This window comes from Oryx dammah, unplaced genomic scaffold (genome assembly GCF_014754425.2).
Source record: "Oryx dammah isolate SB20612 unplaced genomic scaffold, SCBI_Odam_1.1 HiC_scaffold_3, whole genome shotgun sequence".
Taxonomy (NCBI): Eukaryota; Metazoa; Chordata; class Mammalia; order Artiodactyla; family Bovidae; genus Oryx; species Oryx dammah.
In genome coordinates, this window is record NW_024070187.1 from 65,704,648 (window position 1) to 65,731,990 (window position 27,343).

Below are 27,343 nucleotides of genomic sequence, written 5' to 3' on the forward strand. Positions count from 1 at the left end.
GATTCCTCCAGAGAGTAAGGCTGACAATTAGAGGTTCTCAAAAACTTTTGAGGCCACTGGAGAGACTGTAAAATAGAATCAAAGAGATGAGCACCCATTCAAGCAAAGACTGGCTTGATATTGGGCAATTTCTAACTTTGTATGGATAGGCCAGGCCCCCACTTGACATCTGTGAAATTCAGTTCCACAAAAGTTCATCAGGGCTTTTGATAGAATATCCATGTCCTTAATTATAAACACATATTTCTTCTCTATTGCAAGGTTCCTCCTTCACTTCACAGATCTGTCAGTGGATCTGACGGAAAGAAGAAAATTGGATACCACATGTGGAAATGACAAAAGTGGCCCATGAACTGAATGAACTCGCGTATAAAGGGTGCTGTTCCTTTAAAGAGCTGTTAGATTCGTTTAGGTAATCATCTTTTGATGAAGGCACTTGCTAGCACAATCTTCTGCTTATCAAGGAGTTATAAATCAGAACTGGAAAAGACATCTGGAAACATCTGGCCCCTTCCAAAGCAATAACATTCCAATGTATTTCCTGACATACTACACAGACTCTTCCTATCATTTGGTGTCGCTCTTACACATTAAAAGTTCTCAAGAGGAGGTTCTGGTTTGACTTTTTACATTGTATTTTTCCCAAAAGAGCAATCAAATAGCTAGACATACACATTTCCCTTTTATAATCAATTCTCATGTTATATTCTAATTATTTGTTTAGATGTCTGTCTCCTCACTGGGTTAGAATTTCAAGAAATTAAAGATGTATTCATTTCTTTAACCCCCACATGAAGATGAATATATGTTCTGGGACTCTATCCTGTAGAAACAAGGGTACTAATAGGTGAGTAGCTTTGTATAAGAAGATGTATTGCAGTGTTGTTAAAATGAGAGTAAACTGGAACTAAGGTGAATGTCCATCAACTCAGGAATAATATTAATAGAAAAAGTTATTTTGAGTCTCTGTGATGGAGTGTCATTTAGCTTTGAAGAAGAATGAGCTTGCACTGCATCCATTGACTTGGAGGGAATGTCCATGATGTACCTCCAAGTGAGAAAATCAACCGGCAAACAAAAGCACAGAGTGCGATTTCAAATTGTAAAAATAAATGACACCCTGTGAAAAACAGGTGTTTATATCTGTGAAGGAACAATCGCTAGGGGTTACCTTGAGGATGATGAGAAAGTATAAGAGAAAGAGTGTGGAAGGAGATAAAAATAGCAAAATGCAAAAACACGCCATAACGCTAAGGGAAAAGTCAGAATGCATGTTTATAGTAATAATGTATTAAAAATAAATATTTACCTTTATTGATGTCTTCATTGGTATCAGGCATAATTCTTAAGGCATTACAGAGACTATCTCAGTTGATGCCTCCACCAACACTGTGAGATCGGGATTGTTATTTTCCTCATTTCACAGATGAGGAAACTGTAGCTCAGAGAAGTTTATAAATTGACCCATGGTCACACAGTAAATAGCAAAGCTGAGGAAATCCCCAGTGGCTCAGTGGTAAAGAATCTGCCTGCAATGCAGGAGACACAGGAGACAAGGGTCCAGTCCCTGGGTCAGGAAGATCCTCTGGAGAAGGATACGGCAACCCACTCCAGTAACCTTGCCAGGAAAATCCTATGGACAGAGCAGCCTCGAGGACTACAGTCCATCCACAAAGAGTGGGGCACGACTGAGTGACTTAGCAGGGCAGAAAAATAATAGTAGACTTCCTACAAATTAGTCTGGTTAAATGACAATAACCAATTTAATGAAGTGATAGAATTGTGAGTTTTTGTTTTAAATATTTGTTATTATTTATTATTGTCGTACTGTGCTTAGTCACTCAGTCATGTCTGACGCTTTGCAGCCTCATGGACTGCCAGGCTTCTCTGTCCATGGGGATTCTCCAGGTAAGAATACTTTTAAATAAAGTAAAATTATTAAAAATAAAGGGAAGAAATGGGAAGGATAGTGGATTTTAAAACAAGTCCTCAAATACTTTGCCATTCCTCTCTGAGAGAAGAGCTCTATGTTTCTGCCCTTTGAATGTGAATGGGACTATGACAGCTCTCATCAAGCCCATAGCAGAAGGGGGTTGTGCGTCTTTGGTGGCTGGATCAAAAAAAGTGACACAGCTTCCTCCTGGCTTCCTGTTTTGGGACTCTTGCTCTGGGGAATGCTAGCCACCAAGCTGTGACTCCTACTTGGAGAGAAACACAGGCCCCTGCCAACAGGCACAATCTACTGCCGGATTTCAGATGGTTCCTGCCCCAGAACCTTAGAAGCTTCCAGCAGAGGCCCCTGGCATTGCCAAGCAGAGACAAACCATGAGCTATGCCCTATCTGGATGTCTCACTTCCAGAATCCTCCCTGGGCATAAAAAGTGGTTGGATTTCATTGTTGTTACTACTGTTGTTATTGCTTGGTTAGCGTTTTGGGTGTTTTTTTGCTCAAAAATTATATAATAACAATCTAAACCAACAAGGACCTTCTTCAGGGATGTTTGTCAATTTGACATAGGTTTCCCCTTGATCTTATTTTTCTGCTCCTCTTAGGTATATTTTGATGATTAATTTTATGTGCCAACTGGCTGGACCATGGTGCCCCAACATTTGGCAGACCACCCTCCATAATGTGGGTGGGCCTTACCAGATCAGTTGCAGACCTTCATAGAATAAAGACTGATTCCCTCCCAAAGCAAGACAGAGTTGCCAGCCAGCACACCGCCTTTGGACTTTTTCTGAAGCTCTTACCCGAGCCTCCTGCCTGTCTGCCATCCTTTCAGACTTTAGATTCACCAAACCTCCCTTAACATTTGCCGATTCCCTGAAAACTCTTTCTCTCATTGGCCTGTTTCTCTGGGCAACCCTGACTAATACACATATTTTCTCTTTTACTCTGCTTCCCAAACTCCTCACTAATTCCTCTAGCCTCCTAATGTCACTATAGTATCCAAGTAAATCCCCGCTGTTTAACTTCACATGCATTTGATGTCTTTAAGAGGGCTAGAAAAGAAACTAATGCTGGCTGAAGAATCAGTCTTCTTTACTTCCTCCTGCCCCTCCCTCTTCAGGACATAAATCATGATTAGTATACATCTATTGCCAATAAATGAGCATGATAACACCAAGGGCAGAAAAATCTAAGCAGATAAAGGCCAGGGAAGCAGATCAACTGTGACTTCTGCACTGAATTATGGAATGACATATGCCATTAAGAATGCCCAAATGACAAAAGATCAGATCCAGGCAAAGCAAAAGAAAAGGTGCAGCTTACCCCTCGAAGCAGTGGGCGACCGTCAGAACCCATTTCTTGGCAATGAGGACACAACCGCAAATGTGCCCACTGGGTTCACTCTGCAGGGAACACTGCCAGGGCCACCTTCCTGGGCGACTCGTCCGCCCCCCTAGAATCCTCTTGTTCATCCGGGCAGCAGGGCGGCGCCCACAGTCTACCAAGGAGTAGGACAGAGGACAGACAGATGTGACTCACCGCCAAACCCAACTGGGTGCCTGCATCTTCGCTGTCTTGTACATGGATCATTTCTCCCCCTGAGCCAATCCAGTTAGGTTCAGATACCATTGTTATACCACGAATTCTCTCACCTTGTTTAGAACACAGAAGAGAAATCTTACTTCTGCTGTAACAGGACTGCCTAGATTTAGAAACAAAAAAATGGCATAATATTAAGTTACATATTTATTGTTTACTTCAAACACTTTACCAGTGGAAAGCAAGACACAGGTTGTACTTACAACAGGAACTCTCAAGGCAGGGCTGTGGTCAGCTATCACTTTGGGATGGAGGTATAGGAAGGATGTACTTTTTTAGTGTATTTGACATCATGATAATATAGTTTCACATTTGTGGGAAGAGATACTACAGCTATCCAGGTTTCTTATATCACCTTAGCTGTTTGCACCACCCAGAATATAAACTCAATGATTTTCAAAGTAGGGAGAGGAAAAGGGCAGGATCTAGTCTGCTTCTCAGAACGTGTGGTGAGGAGGGAGCATGTCAGATCTTTATGCTTATGGAGAGGGCGTGTATGTCCAAAAGAAACTGAGAAATGGTTTGAGAGAAATAATGAATTACTTCAAAAAGTTAGAGAACAGACAAAGGAACTGAATACTTAGACTAGAAAAGAATCTTGCAGAGACGTTATTACCTTTAAAAAAACTGTAGTTGATTTACAATACTGTGTTAGTTTCAAGTATATAGCACTGTAATTCAGTTATTTTTTCTGATTCTATTCCATTATAGCTTATGATAAGATGAATATAATCCCTCAGGCTATACAGTACATCTTTGTTGCTTATATGTTTTATGTACAGTAGTTTGTACCTATTAATCCCATATTCCTAATTTGTCTCTCCCTGCTTCCCTTTCACCTTTAGTAACCATACATTTGTTTTCTATGTTGCTGAGAACTTTCAGTGTTAAACTATGTATCTATGATTAGCTGACAGGAAGAAGGGGGATTAAATTCATGCCATGTTACTCTAGGTGGCAGGATCAGAATTAATAGGTGGAACTTATAGAAACAATGCATTCAGGAAAGCAAAGCTTTTTAAAAATCAGAGTTCAGTTTTGAAGGAAAACACACGGCCATGTTTAAGCATCTATCAATGCGGCTGCACAAGAGAATTCAGTTCAGGGTGTGATAAGTTTATATCACAAGGTTCTCTGCTAAGCATTTATTCTACCATGCAAATTTAGAGGGAAAAAAACACTTTGAGACTATCAAATATACTAGGATATGCTTAGAATCCTTGATCTGTCAGAAAAAAAAAATCCTAAGTATTAATTTCCACACTCCTTTTTGAAGACCTGCTATATTTTCTTTTGTTGCTAAATTTGCATGGGGGTCTGTGTATACAATAAATTATATAATACAGAAAAAGCACATACACATTTTACCTTCCCATAACCTGAAGTCCTATCTCTTCCTCACTCTCGTCTCATTATCCTTAGTTTCTTTGCAGCACTTCCAAATATGTGAAATTCATTGTTTCTTATTGCTTATACTCTCTCTTTTCACCTCTAAAGTGCATGTTTCCTGAGACCAGGGTTCTTGTCCCCCTTATCACTTCTACATCCCCTCAGAGCTCAACAATAAACCTGGCATAGAAAAGACAGCAATAATTAGCTGTTATCTATTAGATTTTAAAATCATAGCTTTTAGGAATAGGGAAAGATCAAAGACTATCTGTCTTAACTCTTTTATTTTAAAAGGAAATTGAGGTTGTGTGGGATCACACATCTAGGTAGTAAGGCAGGACTAGAATTAGATTCACTGACTCCCCATTTCAAGTCACTTTATCCATCTATCCATCAATCCACCGACCTAGAAGGGCTTTCCTCGAAGTTCCAGTTTGGGAAAACAAGCCACTCTGTTGGAAGATTCAGGTCATTGTTTTGGAGAAAGTGCTTCAGCTGACAGCTTTTCAGAAATTTGGACACAGTTTTGTCTATAGGGAAAATGTCAAGACATCTAAAGAAAAATGACCCAACTTTTAATTTTCTTCTTTGAAATTCTTAAGAGGTGGTTTCTCTAGCACTAATTAAAAGCTTTGGAGTCATAAAAACTTGTTTTGAGTTCAGAGAATAGCACTTACCACTTGTGGGCTGTGAATCTGAGCAAGTTTTATGTAAATATTCTATAGCTATGTCCCTATAATGTCATAATCACTAAATGTGTTAATTCCCTCAATGTATCTTTCTCCTGTACCCCTGCCCATAGATGAGGGAGGCAAAGCTTAACATTCCACAACTTTTTTTAGGGGAAAGTTTTCAGAAGTAAATTTTCGAGGTTATTTGATTATAATTTCTTTGTGTGTCTGGTTTTTTTTTTTTTCTCAGACTCTCTGAGTTTTATCAGCTGTCATGACTTCAATTTCCTCTGTTAACTAGTGCCATGTAGCATCTGTAGGAATTGTAGACATTAAGAATTTATTTCAAACAGGATGTGAAAAACACTCCAAGATTAGAACCCAAGTTCCTCATCCTACACTATGATAGTTTTTGTAATCATAATAAAAAAATGCAATTAGCCAAAAGAAAAAGATGTATGTCTACAAAGAAGGAAAAAAGCCAAATGATGTTGAAATATAAATGTCCTTAGGTAGTCTATGGAAGGTCCTCTTTGACGTGACACACGTAGAATACCTTAGATTTGAAACAGAAGCGGGGCCCTGATAATAGACCTTTGCTCCCTAATCCACTTTACACAGCTCTAGTGATGGGTTGTCTTACCCTTTTACCAGTAGTTCATGCAGAGTCGTTGCATTAAGGCTCTCCCAGCTGGAGCGTAATGTAAGCCACTGTTGGCCTTGCTCCTGTTCCTCTATCAATTTGGTCACAGATGGTTCCCTAATAGAAAGACAAATACCAGAGAAATATTCTAGTACAATGATCTTTGACCAAGCAATATCATTATTGAGCACTTACTTTCAGTGGTAAAGGTTCTGCCTGCCAATGCAGAAGATGTGGGCTCGATCTCTGGGTCAGGAAGATCCCCTGGAGAAGGAAATGGCAACCCACTCCAGTATTCTTGCCTGGAGAATTCCAGGGACAGAGGAGCCTGGGGGGCTACATCCATGAGGTCATAAAGGAGTCAGATAAGACTTAGTGACTAAACAACAATAACAACTCTTACAAAAAAGCAGCATTAAATTAATAGTCAATATTTCAAGAGGGGGATTAGTATTCAAAAAAGTTTGCTATGGAATGTGATCAGCAAGAGAAGTTACTAAAAGTATCCTGAAGCAATAAAGACCCACAATATTACAGCTATTTTAGTCACTCTCTGCTGTAATATATTTGTACATCTGAGGTGTTGAAATTCTAACATATGCCATGTAAAAGCCAATACCTGAAAAACAAGAGCAAGTTTAGGCAGGAATCAAAAGTAAATAAAATTTAATTGCCTGGAGTATTTTTTCATCTTCTTATCTAGTGTAATCTTACAATAAAGCAATATCTTGTAATAAGCAATAAGTAGAGAAAATCAATGGCTATTTAGTGTCTGTTTAGACAGTATAAAATTGTAAGTGGAATTTTTTCAACATACTGCAAAATGTTTATGCACTAAAAATTAGGAAGGACTCTAGAAAGCAGAGATAGGGGTGAGCATCATTTTGCTGTTTACCTATATTCTCACTCAGCTTCCACCACTACTCTGCTTTGAATGCCTCATTCAGGTATCACATAAATACAGTTGCCCGGTAGCCAAGATTTAAAATTTTAAATTTCAAAAATGTCTGGGTTTTTATGTAAAAGATCTGATACTTCAAGAAATAGTTGGTTCACTTAGGCAATCCATATTTGAAGAAAATCTTTGGGATCTTTTTCACATGATGTTATCACAGGTCGATGAGGTGGTGGAATTCATTTTAGACAGGAGAAAGGGGGATTCCTTCTGAATCTGGAAGAAAGTAGGAGAGAAGGAAGTAGGTACTTGGATTTGGAGATGGGGATTCAAGAGAATTCATGAGAGAATGCAAATCAGATAATCAGATCAGTTCAGTTCAGTTCAGTCCCCCACTTGTATCCAACTCTTGTGACCCCATGGACTGCAGCATGCCAGGCTTCTCTGTCCATCACCAACTCCAGGAGTTTACTCAAACTCACGTCCATTGAGTCAGTGATGCCATCCAACCATCTTATCCCCTCTCGTCTCCTTCTCCTCCCACCTTCAATCTTTCCCAGCATCAGGGTCTTTTCAAATGAGTCAGTTTTTCGCATCAGTTGGCCAAAGTATTGGAGTTGCAACTTCAGCATCAATCCTTCCAATGAATATTCAGGACTGATTTTCTTTAGGATGGACTAGTTGGATCTCCTTGACATCCAAGGGACTGTCAAGAGTCTTCTCCAACAACATAGTTCAAAATCATCAATACTTCGATGCTTAGCTTTCTTCACAGTCCAACTCTCACATCCATATATGACTACTGGGAAAACCATAGCTTTGAGTAGGTGCATCTTTGTTGACGAAGTAATGTCTCTGCTTTTTAATATGCTGTCTAGGTTGGTCATAACTTTTCTTCCAAGGAGAAAGCATCTTTTAATTTCATGGCTGCAGTCACCGTCTGCAGTGATTTTGGAGTCCAGAAAAATAAAGTCTGTCACTATTTCCACTGTTTCCCCATCTATTTGCCATAAAGTGATAGGACCAGATGACATGATCTTAGTTTTCTGAATGTTGAGCTTTAAGCCAACTTTTTCACTCTCCTCTTTCACTTTCATCAAGAGGCTTTTTAGTTCTTCTTCACTTTCTGCAATAAGGATGTTGAGATCTGCATATCTGAGGTTACCGATATTCCTCCCGGTAATCTTGATTCCAGCTTCTGCTTCCTCCAGCCCAGCATTTTGCATGATGTACTCTGCATATAAGTTAAATAAGAATGATGATAATATACATCCTTGATGTACTCCTTTCCCAATTTGGAACCAGTCTGTTGTTTCATGTCCAGTTCTAACTGTTGCTTCTTGACGTATAAACAGATTTCTCATGAGGCAGGTCAGGCGGTATGGTATTTCCATATCTAAGTATTGTCCACAGTGTATTGTGATCCACATAGTTAAATGCTTTGGCATAGTCAATAAAGCAGAAGTAGATGTTTTTCTGGAACTCTCTTGCTTTTTCAATGACCCAATGGATGTTGGCAATTTGATCTCTGGTTCCTCTGCCTTTTCTAAAACCAGCTTGAACATCTGGAAGTTCACGGTTCATGTACTGTTGAAGCCTGACTTGAAGAACTTTGAGCATTACTTTACTAGTGTGTGAGATAAGTACAACTGCGTGGTAGTTTAAGCATTCTTTGGCATTGTCTTTCTTTGGGATTGGAATGAAAGTTGACCTTTTCCAGTCCTGTGGCCACTGCTGAGTTTTCCAAATTTGCTGGCATATTGAGCTCAGCACTTTCACAGTATCATCTTTCAGGATTTGAAATAGCTCAACTGGAATCCCATCACCTCCACTAGCTTTGCTCATAGTGATGCTTCCTAAGGCCCATTTGACTTTCCATTCCAGGATGTCTGGCTCTAGGTAAGTGATCATATCATCATGGTTATCTGGATCATGAAGATCTTTTTTGCATAGTTCTTCAGTGTACTCTTGCCACCTCTTCTTAATATCTTCTGTTTCTGTTAGGTCCATACCATTTCTGTCCTTTATTGTGCCCATCTCTGCATGAAATGTTCCCTTGGTATCTCTAATTTTCTTGAAGAGATCTCTAGTCTTTCCCATTCTATTGTTTTCCTCTATTTCTTTGCACTGATCACTGAGGAAGGCTTTCTTATTTCTCCTTGCTATTCTTTGGAACTCTGCATTCAAACGGATATAGCTTTCTTTTCTCCTTTGCCTTTTGCTTCTCTTTCTTTTCATAGCTATTTGTAAGGCCTCCTCAGACAACCATTTTGCCTTTTTGCATTTCTTTTTTTGGGGGGATGGTCTTGATCACCGCTCCCTGTACAATGTCATGAACCTCCATCCATCGTTCTTCAGGCACTCTGTCTATCAGATCTAATTCCTTGAATCTATTTGTCACTTCTACTGTATAATTGTAAAGAAATTTATTTAGGTCACACTTGAATGGTCTAGTGGTTTTCCCTACTTTCTTCAATTTAAGTCTGAATTTGACAATAAGGAGTTCATGATCTGAGCCACAGTCAGCTCCCAGTCTTATTTTTGCTAACTGTATAGAGCTTCTCCATCTTTGGCTGTAAAGAATATAATCAATCTGATTTGGCTGTTGGCCATCTGGTGATATCCATGTGTAGAGTCTTCTCTTGTGTTGTTGGAAGAGGGTGTTTGCTATGACCAGTGTGTTCTCTTGGCAAAATTCTGTTAGCCTTTGCCCTGCTTCATTCTGTACTCCAAGGCCAAATTTGCCTGTTACTCCAGATGTTTCTTGACTTCCTACTTTTGCATTGTGGTCCCTTATAATGAAAAGGACATCTTTTGCAGGGGGGTTAGTTCTAGAAGGTCTTGTAGGTCTTCATCAGTTCAGTTCAGTTCAGTTGCTCAGTTGCGTCTGACTCTTTGCGACCCCATGAATCACTGCATGCCAGGCCTCCCTGTCCATCACCAATTCCTGGAGTTCACTCAGACTCATGTTCATCAAGTCAGTGATGCCATCCAGCTATCTCGTCGTCCTCTGTTCTCCCCTTCTCCTCCTGCCCCCAATCCCTCCCAGCATCAGGGTCTTTTCCAATGAGTCAACTCTTCGCATGAGGTGGCCAAAGTATTGGAGTTACCACTTCAGCATCAGTCCTTCCAATGAACACCCAGGACTGATCTCCTTTAGGATGGACTGGTTGGACCTCCTTGCAGTCCAAGGGACTCTCAAGAGTCTTCTCCAACACCACAGTTCAAAAGCATCAATTCTTTGGCACTCAGCTTTCTTCACAGTCCAACTCTCACATCCATACATGACCACAGGAAAAACCATAGCCTTGACTAGATGGACCTTTGTTGGCAAAGTAATATCTCTGCTTTTCAATATGCTATCTAGGTTGGTCATAACTTTCCTTCCAAGGAGTAAGCGTCTTTTAATTTCATGGCTGCAATCACCATCTGCAGTGATTTTGGAGCCCCCAAAAGTAAAGTCTGACACTGTCTCCATTGTTTCCTGATCTATTTCCCATGAAGTGATGGGACAGATGCCATGATCTTCATCTTCTGAATGTTGAGCTTTAAGCCAACTTTTTCACTCTCCTCTTTCACTTTCATCAAGAGGCTTTTTAGCTCCTCTTCACTTTCTGCCATAAGGGTGGTAAAATCTGCATATCTGAGGTTATTGATATTTCTCCCGGCAATCCTGATTCCAGCTTGTGCTTCTTCCAGCCCAGCATTTCTCATGATGTACTCTGCATATAAGTTAAATAAGCAGGGTGACAATATACAGCCTTGACGTACTCCTTTTCCTATTTGGAACCAGTCTGTTGTTCCATGTCCAGTTCTAACTGTTGCTTCCTGACCTACATATAGGTTTCTCAAGAGGCAGGTCAGGTGGTCTGGTTTTCCCATCTCTTTCAGAATTTTCCACAGTTTAAGTTCAGTTGCTTCAGCATTACTTGTCGGGGCATAGAGTTGGAATACAGTGATATTGAATGGTTTGCCTTGGAATCGAACAGAGATCATATTGTCATGTTTGAGATTGCATCCAAGTACTGCATTTCAGACTTTTTTGTTGACTATTACAGCTATTCCATTTCTTCTATGGGATTCTTGCCTACAGTAGCAGATATGATGGTCATCTGAGTTAAATTCACCCATTCCAGTCCATTTTAGTTCGCTGATTCCTAAAATGTTGACATTCGTCTTGCCATCTCCTGTTTGACCACTTCTAATTTGCCTTGATTCATGGACCTAACATTGTTGGTTCCTATGCAATATTGCTCTTTACAGCATCAGACTTTATTTCCATCACCAGTCACATCCACAACTGGGTGTTGCTTTTTCTTTGGCTCTATCCCTTCATTCTTTCTGGATTTATTTCTCCACTGATCTCCAGTAGCATACTGGGCACCTACCGACCTGGGGAGTTCATCTTTGAGTGTCCTATCTTTTTGCCTTTTCATACTGTTCATGTTTGGGTGTCTCCTGAGGAGGTACAGGTCAGCAGTGGACTGCTACAGGGGCAGAGGCTCTGGGTGCAGTAGACATGGGCATAGCATAAGACCTCTTGGAGGAGGTCTCCATTAATCCCACCAAAGCCACCAGAACTTACACAGGACCGGGGAAATAGACTCTTGGAGGGCACAAACAGAATCTTGTGTGCACCAGGACCCAGGAGAAAGAAGCAGTGATCCCACAAGAGGCTGACCCAGAATTGCCCATAAGCGTCCAAGAGTCTCTCACGGAGGTGTGGGTTGAGGGCATTGAGTGTAGCAGTGCCTGCATGGAACCTTTTGAAGGAGGTCGCTATTATCTTCATTACCTCTACCATAGTTTGGCCTAAGATTAAATAACAGGGAGGGAACACAGCCCCACCCTTCAACAGAGAATTGGATTAAAGATTTACTGAGCCCATCAGAACAAGACCCAGTTTCCCCCTCAGTCAGTCTCTCCCATCAGGAAGCTTCCATAAGCCTCTTATCCTTCTCCATCAGAAGGCAGACAGACTGAAAACACACAATCACAGAAAACTAACCATTCTGATCACATGGACCACAGTCTTGTCCAACTCAATGAAACTATGAGCCATGCCACATAGGGCCACCCAAGTCAGACAGATCATGGTGGAGAGTTCTGACAAAACGTGGTCCCCTGGAAAATGGAGTGGCAAACCACTTCAATATTCTTGCCTTGAGAACCCCATGAACAGTATGATAATCAGGTAGTCTCTACTTTTCATTTCAAGAAGGAGGGGAGAGCCTCAGATGAAAGGTGTGGGGGAGGGGCAGTGGCAGGGGTGTGCCATGGTGAGGAAAGTGACATGTATATGAAGTTGCTCCCTGGTGGAGGTATTTAGAAAAACATATCACACATAAAAGTATGGTGAGCAGCAGTGAGGATTCAAATGAACCCGGAAACCTTGAAGTGGTAGTTAGCACCAAGTCTGTGAGCTTAGCGACTTGCTCTTTTGATAATGGGATGTCTTTTTTTTTTTCAAAAACAGAGAGAGCGCACAGAAAGGGAAGGAAAGTTAGATTCGGTGGCATTGAAAGAAAAGTTACCATTTCACCTAGTTACCATTATTTAAAAACAACTGTAATCACAAAATAGAAAAAAATATTTTTTTAAAAAACCTCACCAAATGCAGTTATTTTTAATAAAACCCTCTAACGACTTGAGGAAAGAATAAGAGCCAAAAAATTAAAAACAAAACAGAGTTCTTCATAAAAGATGAACTTTAATCATTTGATTTTTTTTTTAATGGCATAACCCCTCCCATACTTTAAGAAGCATTGCACAAGCTTTAATTGATTTAGGATCTTGAATGAACTGTTATATAATCTAATATGCCACAAAACTGACTGGAAAATGGGAAATTTCTTCCTTCATCAAAATGAGGCTGTGGCTTTCCAGTAATCCCAAAAGTGCTGTATATGGAGGCACAGTGGGATGGGAAGTAGAGAAATCAGAGGTCATGCATACCACTCCAGGTTTCAAGGTTTCTCTTAATACCTGCATCCTGAGAATTTCTGTCTGCAATAGAACAATCTGTGGCCTCCTAAATCCATGCATTTTATTGGCAAAAAGCCAAAGGAAGATCACCTTCAGATCTGTAATTTAATGAAAACAGTCCTTAGGCGGATTCACAGGGCAACAGGGACTCACAGGAGGATGGTTCTGCATAGGCACAGGATTCACCCTGAGGCTGGTTGGGAAAATCACTGCAAAGGAACCAAGGTTCAAAAAAAAAAAAAAAAAAAAAAATTAAAAAAAAAAAAAAAAGGAACCAAGGTTCCTTCAATCACCTTGAGGGATATTTTTGCATTTTATTCAATTAGCTTCCAAGAAAGGCAATTTAGCCTGAACCTCTCAGTTACGTCAAGTGGAAAACCTAAGAAATTCATCAAGAAGAAAGGAGTATCATTATGAAAATTAGTTTTCAATGAAACTCTTAAACACTAGCACGCTTCTCAGTAATAGAAATGTCATCTTATCACCCATTAAAAAAAAATCGGTGAATCCATATGGCTCAACTTCTGCCGTCATACAGAATCTGAGCATCTGTGTGGTTTCAACATTTTTTCTTTAAATAATTTTAAAAATCATAAAAGTAACACTTATACATGGAAAAAATCCAAACATTATACAATGAAAAAATATTCTTCCCATCCAAGATGTATAAAATCACCACTGTAAATAGCATTTGAGTATCCTTGCCAAGCACTGTCTATAATGCTTGTATCCCTCTGCTTTTAGTCTATATACATTTCTGGGAGATGGTGATAGACAGGAAAGCCTGGTGTGCTGCAGTTCATGGGGTCGCAAAGGGTTGGACATGACTCAGTATTGTTCTGGATGGTGTTGATGTTTTCATTTAAGGACCTATCTTGGAAGTCTTTGCATAGTAAAAGCTAGATAATATTAGTAATGATATTAATAACTATTACTTATTTTCTATAGGCAACACACTATAAGATTAACTTGTTTTATATTATTTAATCCTCTCAACAACTTTGTGACGTATGTATATGTACATGTGAAAGTCGCTCAGTAGCGTCTGACTCTTTGCAATCCCATGGACTGTAGCCTGCCAGGCTCCTCTTTCCATGGGATTCTCCAGGCAAGAATGCTGGAGCAGGTTGCCATTTCCTCCTCCAGGGGATCTCCAGACCCAGAGATTGAACCCAGGTGTCCCACATTGCAGGTGGATTATTTACCATCCCAGCCACCAGGGAAGTATGCTTTACTGGTATTCACCATTTTGGAGATGAAAAAATTGAGGCAAAGAGAGAATACAACATTTTCCACAGGTCACACAGCTCTGATATTGCATTCCTTGGTCTGGCGTCAGGGTACCTCTTCTAACACTGTGAGCACCATGCAGCCCTCCTCTTATTCAGAGCACACACCACGTTCTTTCCATAGCCGCATAGTGTTCTGTTACATGCACGTACATTTATTTCACCAATCCTCTATTGAGACCATTTCCAATTTGGAGTTATAATGAAAAAGCAGCAGTTAACACCTTAACCACTCACCTTTGCCCATGTGCACAAGTGTGAATTGAGAATAAATACCTAGAAATAAAACTATTGAATCAAAATGTAAATTTTTGATGAATAGTATGAATTTCCTCTTCAGAGAGTAATGCCAGTTTACATACTTATCAAGACTAGGTGTGCCTATACATCTCAATTTTTATAACTATGCATATAATGTAAGCCATGCTACGAAAATATATCTGTAACTTAACTCCTCAACTTTTGTTTACCCATTGGTAATTAGTTTGATGTATATCAAGAGAAAAAGAAATCCTCTTGGGTAGAGACCAAAAGAGCAAAACAACATCTTTCTAGTGATGAAACATCAGAGTCACTGTATCTTAAGGTGTCTATGCAGGGAATGAAGTCACATGCTTCTAGAGCAACCATGAAATCATATGCAGAGAAGAAAATTCAAGCCACAATCTATTCCAATGCCCTCTTTTGACTGTGTGAGAAAATAAGACCCAGATATAGAGCTTTCCCAAACACTTGTGGGGCCCAGAGCAACAGTATAGATAAAGGCCAATATACTATACCATTCTCAAAAATTCTCTAAGTGAGGCTTCAACAGTATGTGAACCAAGAAATTCCAGATGTTCAAGCTGGATTTAGAAAAAGCAGAGGAACCAGAGATCAAATTGCCAACATCCACTGGATCCAATGGCAAGAAAAAGGAAGAAAGTTTCAGAAAAACGTCTGCTTTATTGACTGTGCCAAAGCCTTTGACTGTGTGGGTCACAATACACTGTGGAAAATTCTTAAAGAGATGAGAATACCAGATCACCTTACCTGCCTCCTGAGAAATCTGTATGCAGGTCAAAAAGCAACAGTTAGAACCGGACATCTGACAATGAACTGGTTCCAAATTGGGAAAGGAGTATGTCAAGGCTGTTGTCACCCTGTTTATTTAACTTATGTACAGAGTACATCATGAGAAATGCCGGGCTGAATGAAGCACAAGCTGGAATCAAGATTGCTGGGAGAAATATCAGTAACCTCAGATGGCAAAAAGTGAAGAGGAACTAAAAAGCCTCTTGATGAAAGCGAAAGAGGAAAGTGAAAAAGTTGGCTTAAAACTCAACTTTCAGAAAACTAAGATCATGGCATCTGGTCCCATCGCTTCATGGCAAATAGATGGAGAAACAATGGAAACCATCACAGACTTTATTTTGGGCGGCTCCAAAATCACCGCAGATTGTGACTACAGCCATGAAATTAAAAGATGCTTGCTCCTTGGAAGAAAAGCTATGACCAACCTAGACAGCATATTAAAAAGCGGAGACATTACTTTGCCAACAAAGGTCCATCTAGTCAAATCTATGGTTTTTCCAATAGTCATGAATGGATGTGAGAGTTGAACCACAAAGAAAGCCAAGCACCAAAGAATTGATGCTTTTGAACTGTGTTGTTGGAGAAGACTCTTGATAGTCCCTTGGATTGCAAGGAAATCCAACCAGTCAATCCTAAAATAAATCAGTCCTGAATATTCATTGGAAGGACTGAAGCTGAAGCTCCAATACTTTGCCACTGATGCAAAGAACTGACCCATCGGAAAAAACCCTGAACTGGGAAAGATTAAGGTGGGAAGAGAAGGGGATGACAGAGGATGAGATGGTTGGATGGCATCACCGACCTGATGGACATGAATTTGAGCAAGCTCCGAGAGTTGGTGATGGACAAGGAAGCCTGGCGTGTTGTAGTCTATGGGGTTGTAAAGAGTCAGACATGACTGAGTGACTGAACTGAACTGATACTGTATCATATTAGATAATATATTAGATATTATAATTTGAGTTAACAAGCTGTTAAAGAAAATTATTCTATCTTCCCATTTTGATGAAGATAACTTTCAAGTCAAATATGGAAAGAAAGCTTGGACTCCTTAAATCAGTGGTTTTCAAACCTTAGCATTCATTAGAATCACTGGAGGACCAGTGACAACAATGGTTGTTGACCCCATACCTAGATCTCCAAGTTTGATAAGTCTGAGATGAGGCTCCTAAATTGCCCTTTCTAACATAACCTCAGGTGATACAGATGCTGTGGCCTGAGACCATACTTTGAATACAGTGCACCAGACTCCCAGTGGGCACACCTCTTGATGGACAGACTCTTTGCCCTATGAGGGGAGGCATAGCTGAGGAGAAAGACCACAGTGGTCTCTCTAAATCAGGTTTTCTCACCCTTGGCACCACTGACATTTGATGCCAGATACCATGAAATTAAAAGACGCTTACTCCTTGGAAGAAAAGTTATGACCAACCTAGATAGCATATTGAAAAGCAGAGACATTGCTTTGCCAACAAAGGTCCGTCTAGTCAAGGCTATGGTTTTTCCTGTGGTCATGTATGGATGTGAGAGTTGGACTGTGAAGAAGGCTGAGCGCTGCAGAATTGATGCGTTTGAACTGTGGTGTTGGAGAAGACTCTTGAGAGTCCCTTGGACTGCAAGGAGATCCAACCAGTCCATTCTGAAGGAGATCAGCCCTGGGACTTCTTTGGAGGGAATGATGCTAAAGCTGAAACTCCAGTCCTTTGGCCACCTCATGCGAAGAGTTGACTCATTGGAAAAGACCCTGATGCTGGGAGAGATTGGGGGCAGGAGGAGAAGGGGACGACAGAGGATGAGATGGCTGGATGGCATCCCGGACTCGATGGACGTGAGTCTGAGTGAACTCCGGGAGTTGGTGATGGACAGGGAGGCCTGGCGTGCTGCGATTCATGGGGTCGCAGAGTCGGACACGACTGAGCGACTGAATTGACTGAATTATTTGCTATATGGGGCTGTCCTGGGCATTGTAGGGTGTTCAGCATCACCCCTGGTTTCTACGCACAAGATGCCAATATCTCCACACCACTCCTGGACTGCCGATCAAAAGGTCTACTGACAGTTCCAAACGGTGCCTTGGGGCAAAGTCACTGCTGGTTGAGAAACACCGCTCTAAGCCCTGGGGTCCAGCACAAGGCCCTCTGCTCTGGGTCTAAAGGTGGCACTGCACACAGATGCAAGAGATCTCCTTCTTTCTACTCCAATTTGCTTCTCGAAATGTGTGGCCAGAAGACGCAAATAAAAAATATGTAACATAATCCCACCCCACCTCTACTGAAATGAGAAAAACAAACATACCTAGGATTCCAAATCACCCTGATATTCTGAAAGGAATTCTGTAAGGTTTAGGTGAATAATCAGATCTCTAGATAATGTGGCCTATTTTTATCACATTTTCAGGTTACTTGGTAGTTAGTAATAAGGCATATCATCCTTGTGTTACAATTACGCTAGGAGTGATTACGTAAAAAATGAACTCAGCACAAACTCCTTAAAGTCGAGGGCTTCTTTGACAGCAACACAGTAGTGCAGGACTTACCTAAACTTACCTTCCATTGCAGTGGAAGGACGAGGACTGCTCTATAGTATCTGTTGCTTGGGGAAATCATGAGTCTTCAACCTTGGGGACTTAAGGTTAGTCTTGAAATACAAATGCCTTGTGTGGTGGATATATTATTTGCAATTCTAAATATCCTCTTCAGAACTTGGAAAATTTCTATTAAATATTTTATATCTGATTTCAAAAGTCTTTTCTTATACCCTGTCATGTTATTATCTCTGTTTGGTTCCTATAGATTAAATATATTAGGCTAGGGATGGAGCTGGAAGGAGCCACCCATGCCCGAGGCCAGGGCCTGCAGCTGGGAGGAGCAACCCGAGTAGCAGTGGCTGCAGGAGGGCCTAGAGGAGCTATCCCACATCGAAGGTCAGGAACGGTGTTGGTAAGGAGATACCCCTCATCCAAGGTAAGGAGCAGCAGCTGTGCTTTACTGGTGCAGCCGTGAAGAGATACCCCCACGTCCAAGGAAGAGAAACCCAAGTAAGATGGTAGGTGTTGCAAGAGGGCATCAGAGGGCAGACACACTGAAACCATACTCACAGAAAACTAGTCAATCTAATCACACCAGGATCACAGCCTTGTCTAACTTAATGAAACCAAGCCATGCCTGCGGGGCAACCCAAGATGGGCGGGTCATGGTGGAGAGGTCTGACAGAATGTGGTCCACTGGAGAAGGGAATGGCAAGCCACTTCAGTATTCTTGCCTTGAGAACCCCATGAACAGTATGAAAAGGCAACATGATAGGTCACCAAAAGAGGAACTCCCCAGGTCATTAGGTGCCCAACATGCTACTGGAGATCAGAGGAGAAATAACTACAGAAAGAATGAAGGGATGGAGCCAAAGCAAAAACAATACCCAGCTGTGGATGTGACTGGTGATAGAAGCAAGATCCGATGCTGTAAAGAGCAATATTGCATAGGAACCTGGAATGCCAGGTCCATGAATCAAGGCAAATTGGGAGTGCTCAACAAGAGACAGCAAGGGTGAACGTCAACATTCTAGGAATCAGCGAACTAAAATGGACTGGAATGGGTGAATTTAACTCAGATGACCATTATATCTATTATTGCGGGCAGGAATCCCTCAGAAGAAATTGAGTAGTCATCATGGTCAACAAAAGAGTCCAAAATGCAGTACTTGGATGCAGTCTCAAAAATGACAGAATGATCTCTGTTCGTCTCCAAGGCAAACCATTCAATATCACAGTTATCCAAGTCTATGCCCCAACCAGTAAGGCTGAAGAAGCTGAAGTTGAATGGTTTTATGAAGACCTACAAGACCTTTTAGAACTAACACCCCAAAAAGATGTCTTTTCATTATAGGGGACTGGAATGCAAAAGTAGGAAGTCAAGAAACACCTGGAGTAACAGGCAAATTTGGCCTTGGAATGCAGAATGAAGCAGGGCAAAGACTAATAGAGATTTGCCAAGAAAATGCACTGGTCATAGCAAACACCCTCTTCCAACAACACAAGAGAAGACTCTACACATGGACATCACCAGATGGTCAACACTGAAATCAGATTGATTATATTCTATGCAGCCAAAGATGGAGAAGCTCTATACAGTCAACAAAAACAAGACCGGGAGCTGACTGTGGCTCAGATCATGAACTTCTTATTACCAAATTCAGACTTAAATTGAAGAAAGTAGGGAAAACCGCTAGACCATTCAGGTATGACCTAAATCAAATCCCTTATGATTATACAGTGGAAGTGAGAAATAGATTTAAGGGCCTAGATCTAATAGATAGAGTATTTGATGAACTATGGAATGAAGTTCGTGACACTGTGCAGGAGACAGGGATCAAGACCATCCCCATGGAAAAGAAATGCAAAAAAGCAAAATGGCTGTCTGGGGAGGCCTTACAAATAGCTGTGAAAAGAAGAGAGGCGAAAAGCAAAGGAGGAAAGGGAAGATATAGGCATCTAAATGCAAAGTTCCAAAGAATAGCAAGAAGAGATAAGAAAGTCTTTTTCAGCGATCAATGCAAAGAAATAGGGGAAAACAACAGAATGGGAAAGACTAGAGATCTCTTCAAGAAAATTAGAGATACCAAGGGAACACTTCATGCAAAGATGGGCTCAATAAAGGACAGAAATGGTATGGACCTAACAGAAGCAGAAGATATTAAGAGGTGGCAAGAATACACGGAAGAACTGTACAAAAAAGATCTTCATGACTCAGATAGTCATGATGATGTGATCTCTAATCTAGAACCAGACATCTTGGAATGTGAAGTCAAGTGGGCCTAAGAAAGCATCACTATGAACAAAGCTAGTGGAGGTGATGGAATTCCAGTGGAGCTATTTCAAATCCTGAAAGATGATGCTGTGAAAGTGCTACACTCAATATAGCAGCAAATTTGGAAAACTCAGCAGTGGCCACAGGACTGGAAAAGGTCACTTTTCATTCCAATCCCAAAGAAAGGCAATGCCAAAGAATGCTCAAACTGCAACACAGTTGCACTCATCTCACATACTAGTAAAGTAATGCTCAAAATTCTCCAAGCCAGGCTTCAGCAATACGTGAACCATGAACTCCCTGACGTTCAAGCTGGTTTTAGAAAAGGCAGAGGAACCAGAGATCAAATTGCCAACATCTGCTGGATCATGGAAAAAGCAAGAGAGTTCCAGAAAAACATCTATTTCTGCTTTCTTGACTATGCCAAAGCCTTTGACGGTGTGGATCACAATCAACTGTGGAAAATTCTGAAAGAGATGGGAATACCAGACCACCTAACCTGCCTCTTGAGAAATCTGTATGCAGGTCAGGAAGCAACAGTTAGAACTGGACATGGAACAACAGACTGGTTCCAAATAGGAAAAGGAGTATGTCAGGGCTGTATATTGTCACCCTGCTTATTTAACTTATATGCAGAGTACATCATGAGAAACGCTGGACTGGAAGAAACACAAGCTGGAATCAGGATTGCCGGGAGAAATATCAATAACCTCAGATATGCAGATTTTACCACCCTTATGGCAGAAAGTGAAGAGGAGCTAAAAAGCCTCTTGATGAAAGTGAAAGAGAGTGAAAAAGTTGGCCTAAAGCTCAACATCCAGAAAATGAAGATCATGGCATCTGGTCCCATCACTTCGTGGGAAATAGATGGGGAAACTGTGGAAACAGTGTCAGACTTTATTTTGGGGGGCTCCAGAATCACTGCAGATGGTGATTGCAGCCATGAAATTAAAAGATGCTTACTCCTTGGAAGAAAAGTTATGACCAACCTAGACAGCATATTCAAAAGCAGAGACATTACTTTGCCGACTAAGGTCCATCTAGTCAAGGCTATGGTTTTTCCAGTAGTCATGTATGGATGTGAGAGTTGGACTGTGAAGAAGGCTGAGCGCTGAAGAATTGATGCTTTTGAACTGTAGTGTTGGAGAAGACTCTTGAGAGTCCCTTGGACTGCAAGGAGATCCAACCAGTCCATTCTGAAGGAGATCAACCCTGGGATTTCTTTGGAAGGAATGATGCTAAAGCTGAAACTCCAATACTTTGGCCACCTCATGCAAAGAGTTGACTCATTGGAAAAGACTCTGATGCTAGGAGGGATTGGGGGCAGGAGGAGAAGGGGACGACAGAGGATGAGATGGCTGGATGGCATCACGGACTCGATGGTCACGAGTCTGAGTGAACTCCGGGAGTTGGTGATGGACAGGGAGGCCTGGCGTGCTGCGATTCATGGGGTCGCAAAGAGTCGGACACGACTGAGCGACTGAACTGAATTGAACTGAACTGAAAAGATAGTAAAATTATTTTGCCAAGTGGAAGGATGGTTTAGAAATACTGATGGAAAGGCATCATGAGTGTCAAACACACACCAGGGAACATGACTATAGAATCATTTGTCTGTTAGATAGCTGAGCTTATGCTTTATACAACAAAGACTGACACAACAGAAATTTTTCAAAGAAAACCGTAAAGTCTGAATTATTTTCCCAGTAAATTAAGTATTTAAAAATATTTTTATTTTATATAATCTTTACTGAAAATATATTTTTTCATTCATTTTTCTACCTCAGAGGTAGAGTATAATAATTGTATTAGGCCATGATTTATAGGTAGAAGTGACAAAAACCATCTATAAACAAAAAGAAGAAGTAATAGATTATAAAATTAAATTATAACAGGTTCATATTTCATAAAATAAATCAATGGAACTAAATAATTAATTTCTAATATAAAATTATAAAACTGTACCTATTAAATATGCATTATCATTTTAATATAAATTTAAAAATAAAACTAACAAATAAAGCACTATTTAAAATAAACACAAGTAAAAGTATAAAAATAAACCAGTCATAAAATTTAAAAGTCATTTGATCATCTATAAGAATTCAAACTTATAAAACAAACTCAATAATTGGTGTCAGACTGTAATATTTTTTCTTTTTGAAGAGACAGAGACTCAGCATTTTCTTGACAGCAACTTATTTAGTTGTTTAAAAAGTGTTTCCTGTTTGTCTTTGCCTTCTTTCAGTTTATCAGTGTAGAAATCACCAGTTTTAATTGTAATATGCCATTTTTTATTCCACTGGTTCAGAAAGTCTGGAAGCCAAGGTAGAATTTATTATTCTAACAGGATCCTTGCTATGTCAATTGCTCTTTCCTCTCTTGAGATTATAGGTATATAGAAAGTGTGTGTATGCTGTTCAGTTGTTGAGTTGTGCCTGACTCTTTTTCAACCCATGGACTGTAGCCCACCAGGCTCCTTTGTCCATGGGATCACCCTGGCAAGAATACTGGAGTGGGTTGCCATTTCCTCCTGCAGGGTATCTTTCTGATTCAGGGATCAAAACTCTGTCTCTTGCACTGGCAGGTGGATTCTTTACCACTGAGCCACCTGGGAAGCTCACAGAAAGTGTACCTTTATTCAATTCAAAATTTTAAGGCAGACTATGATACTGGGTATGCTACAATATAAAATAACTCAAATTTCAGGGCTTCAAAAAAATTCAGTTAACAGTATTATATCAACAACAAAAAAAATGAGCATTTTAGAACCCCAAATAGTGACAGAATAGCTGAATATCAAAATGTGGAAATGCAGTCAACCACTAAAGGAATAGGGATGACCTTTAGGATAGCTGGTGCCCAGGGACCAAGTACCTTTAGGATCCTCCATCTCTCATCTCCACTTCCATCAGTGAGGAGGAGGGAGAAGAGATAGGAGGGTGGTTTTAGTGACCTCCAAGTGACTTTTCTACAAGCCAGGGGACAGGGTGTCTGCAGCTCTAAACTCAAATCCATTCATCTTTGTGACCAAAAAGAAGTCTTTTTGCCAAAATCTACTTAAATCTTATTAAAGGACTTTATCACAGAACCAATCACTGTTGCCCAAGAGTGAGGTCCTTTGATTCGTCCAGCTTGGATGAGGTATCACCTACCCTTCTACCAATCACTGAAGCCAAGAAAAGTGGATCATGTCTAAAGATGGCAGCTCCCTTTTGGATCCCAAGGATCAAATGGGAACTGAAGCAAGTCCCCAGAATGAAGGGATGCAGGTCCCCAAGGAAGGAAGGAATGCAGAGAAGCAGCACAACAAAAGTCTGCTACAAGTGACTTCACTTGAAATTTTTAGTTTAAAAGATTATTATGCCTCAGAGTCAAGATCTACATGTTAGTTTGTTAGCTCTTGGAAGATGTAGGAAGGGTACACAATTGGGTAGAAATTAGACTTGTGTTCATGAATGACATAATGGGTTAATACTCAGTAGTCAGTAAACTTGCTTTACTCAGTGCTGAAGGAATATCACTGTAACAGAATTTAAACAAATGACATAGTCAGATGGACAAGGATTAAAACTGATAATTAATAAGGCTAATATGCTAGAACGGAAATGGAGGCAGCACATTGGTGTTATATCAGATAGAGTGAACCTCTCAAGGAGCTATTTTACATACTTTAGTGAGAGGAACAAATTACAAATATGTGAAAAAATAGTTTCTGATACCAGTACATGCTTTGAAGACGACAGTGGAAGCAAATAGAGAGTATCTTGGAGACTGTGAAAGCTGCTCCAATGAGGGTTGTCAAGACCTTTGTAAGCAGTTGATATTCAAGCTGAGACATGATTGATGAGATGGAGGTGATCCTGTTAAGGTCTAGAGATCAGTTTTCTGAACAAAATAACAGTGAAGCCAAGGCATCTGGGATGGGGATAAGTTTATAGCATTGGAATATCAGTAATAAGGTCAATGTGTCTAAAGCTTAGCAGACAAATGCAAACTGCTAGGAGACAGGGTCAGAGAGGGAGGCAGCTTCCAGATTATGCCCTGTAAGCCAAAGTAAGAAATTGGATTTTGATTCCAAACTGTACAAATTAAAGGAAAAGACCAGTAGGTTTGGCATTTAGATAATATCATTGCTTTAAACTCTGTCTTGGGAGTAAAAAGCAAGCCAGATTGCAGTAGATTTCAAAGACAACATGGAGAAGTCAAGTCATCACCAGGAGTCTCTGGTACAGTTCCAAAAGCCACAGGCTGCCATATAAGGACTTCTAACAGAGATAACACAGGTCTTTCTGGTCAATATCTTATGGATTCTCAAGATGTAAATCATGTTCTTATCTACCTAGGACCCATTGATATTCATGCAAAACAGCAATATGTAATGAGGACTAGAGAATCTAATGCCTTCAAAGACTTTAAAGAGATTGCTTATTCCCCATTCCAAGACCTTCTTGCTCACAAGTAGCCCTGAATTTTTGGTGGAAAGGTGTGTTTTGACAGTACTTAATTCTGGAGAACTCATGGAAGGAAACCATCTTTGATTTTACAAATCTTGTGTGAGTCCATTTTTAATGATGAACAATTTTTATCACAAAATGGAAAGTAAGAGAGTAAATAAAAATGTGATTAACCTAGGATCTTACATAGTTTATAGTTAATAATGGCAAATTTCCCTACATCATTGAGAGGTTTCCATTACATTTCATAAATTATTCATTAGCCCAGATGAGACAGTTTGAGATTCAGTTTGCTAACCAATAATCTGAATTCTTGGCATAGCTTGCTGATAGTGATCATGTGGACATGCTGTTAGGACAATTGGTAGGCTCACCTTGCTCCTGCTTATTAAAGCTTCATACCTAGTGGTCTCATTTGTTGTTCAGTCACTCAGTTGTATCTGATTCTTTGTGACCCAATGGACGGCAGCATGCCAGCCTTCTCTGTCCTTCACTATCTTCCAGTTTGCTCAAACTCATGTCCATTGAGTCAATGATGCCATTCAACCATCTCATCCTCTGTCACCCACTTCTCCTCCTGCCCTCAATCTTTCCCAGCATCAGGGTCTTTTTCAATGAGTCAGTTCTTTGCATCAGGTAGCCAAAGTATTGAAGCTTCAACTTCAGCACCAGTCCTTCCAATGAATATTCAGGGTTGATTTCTTTTAGGATTGACTGGTTTGATCTCCTTGCTGTCCAAAGGACTCTCAAGAATTTCTCCAGTCTCAAAGTCTGAAAGCATCAATTCTTCAGCACCCAGTTTTCTTCATAGTCCATCTCTCACATAGTACGTGATTAATGGAAAAACAATAACTTTGACTATATGGACCTTTGTTTGCAAAGTGATGTCTCTGCTTTTTAATATGTTGTCTCGGTGGGTCATAGATTTTCTTCCAAGGAACAAGTGTCTTTTAATTTCGTGGCTGCAGTCACCATCTGCAGCAATTTTGGAGCCCAAGAAAATAAAGTCTGTCACTATTTTCATCATTTCCCCATCTATTTGCCATGAAGTGATGGGACCAGATGCCATGATTTTCCTTTTTAATGTTGAGTGTTAAGCCAGCTTTTTCACTCTGCTCTTTTACCTTCATCAAGAGGTTCTTTAGTTGCTCTTCGCTTTCTGCTGGAAGGGTGATGTCATCTGCATATCTGAGGTTACTGATATTTCTCCTGGCAATCTTGACTCCAGCTTGTGCTTCAACCAGCCTGGCATTTCACAAGATGTATTCTGCATATTAAATAAGCAGGATGACAATATATAGCCTTGATGTACTCTTTTCCTAATTTTGAACCAACTCTTTGCTCCATGTCCAGTTCTAACTGTTGCTTCTTGTACAGTTCTGTTGCTTCTTGACCAGAATACAGGTTTCTCAGGAGGCAAGTAAGGTGGTCTGGTATTCCCATCTCCTTAAGAATTTTCCACAGTTTGTTGTAATCCACACAGTCAAAGGCTTTAGGGTAGTCAATGAAGCAGAGGTAAATGTTTTTCTGGAATTCCTTTGCTTTTTCTATGGTCCAACAGATGTTGCCAATTTGATCTCTGGTTCCTCTGCCTTTTCTAAATCCAGCTTGTATCCCTGGAAGTTCTTAGTTCATATACTACTGAAGCATAGCTTGACAGATTTTGAGCATTACCTTGCTAGCATGTGAAATCAGCACAATTGTGCAGCTGCTTGAACATTGCTTGGCATTGCCTTTCTTTGGTATTGGAATGAAAACTGACCTTTTCCATTCCTGAGGGCACTGCTGAGTTTTCCAAATTTGCTGGCATATTGAGTGCAGCACTTTAACAGCATCATCTATGGAAGATTCATCTCATGGAAGATTCTTCTCATGGAAGAACTTAAAAAATAGTTCCTCTTCCTTTAGTATGCAGCAGTTTTTCAGGAAAATTATTATTTCTGTTTTCCCCAGTACAGCATATTTCAGAGAATTTTACACTTACACATTGGACTTTATGATTTTCTTCTCAGCCAGACAGTCATATAACTGGCAGCTTCTTGCGAATGTGTTAAGAATTTTTTCCCCATGCCCAAACCACATATCTGCCAGAGAAGTTACAAAGCTACATGTAAAAGAAAACAGCATTTTGTGGATTTGCTTCACCTGATTTCTACTTAAAATAAACCAAGCATGTACTTATTACTATGTGACTTTTCAAAACATGAGAAATGTTTGGATCATGGTCCTGCATGATGAATTTCTACCACCATTACCATCTCCTCACTGCTATTTACATAAAAATCCTACAATGATAAGATCACTAGGTGACCTTTCCATTTTTTTAAAAGCCAAATAAGTTTGGACTATTTTCCTCAACTGGTAGGGCTGCTATAAGCTAGTTCATCTCTCTTTCTTGAAATTCATATCCTTATACATGCTGTTTCATGATAAGATCACTAGGTAATTAAGACTTGCCACATAACTCCCATACAAAGCAATACTAAATGAGGTTTATGTTTGAGAAGCTGGGTGACCACGTCAATCATGGCATGCCTACTGAAGAACTGGGTGCCTCATCAGATCTACTCCTCATATCTAAGAGGTCT

The 27,343-nt window shown here is 40.3% G+C and overlaps 1 protein-coding gene across 2 annotated transcripts in view; it reads right to left on the minus strand.

Annotated features, from left to right (window-relative positions):
• The window catches only part of CORIN (corin, serine peptidase), a 293,429-nt gene that overhangs the window by 26,456 nt on the left and 239,630 nt on the right, over window positions 1-27,343 (minus strand). For both annotated transcript variants that reach the window (XM_040238148.1, XM_040238147.1), the window contains exons 17-19: window positions 6,254-6,370; window positions 3,604-3,653; window positions 3,275-3,449 (exon numbers count right to left, since the gene is read on the minus strand). In XM_040238148.1, the coding sequence (XP_040094082.1) occupies window positions 3,275-3,449; window positions 3,604-3,653; window positions 6,254-6,370 (342 nt within the window). The remainder of the gene's footprint in view (window positions 1-3,274; window positions 3,450-3,603; window positions 3,654-6,253; window positions 6,371-27,343) is intronic.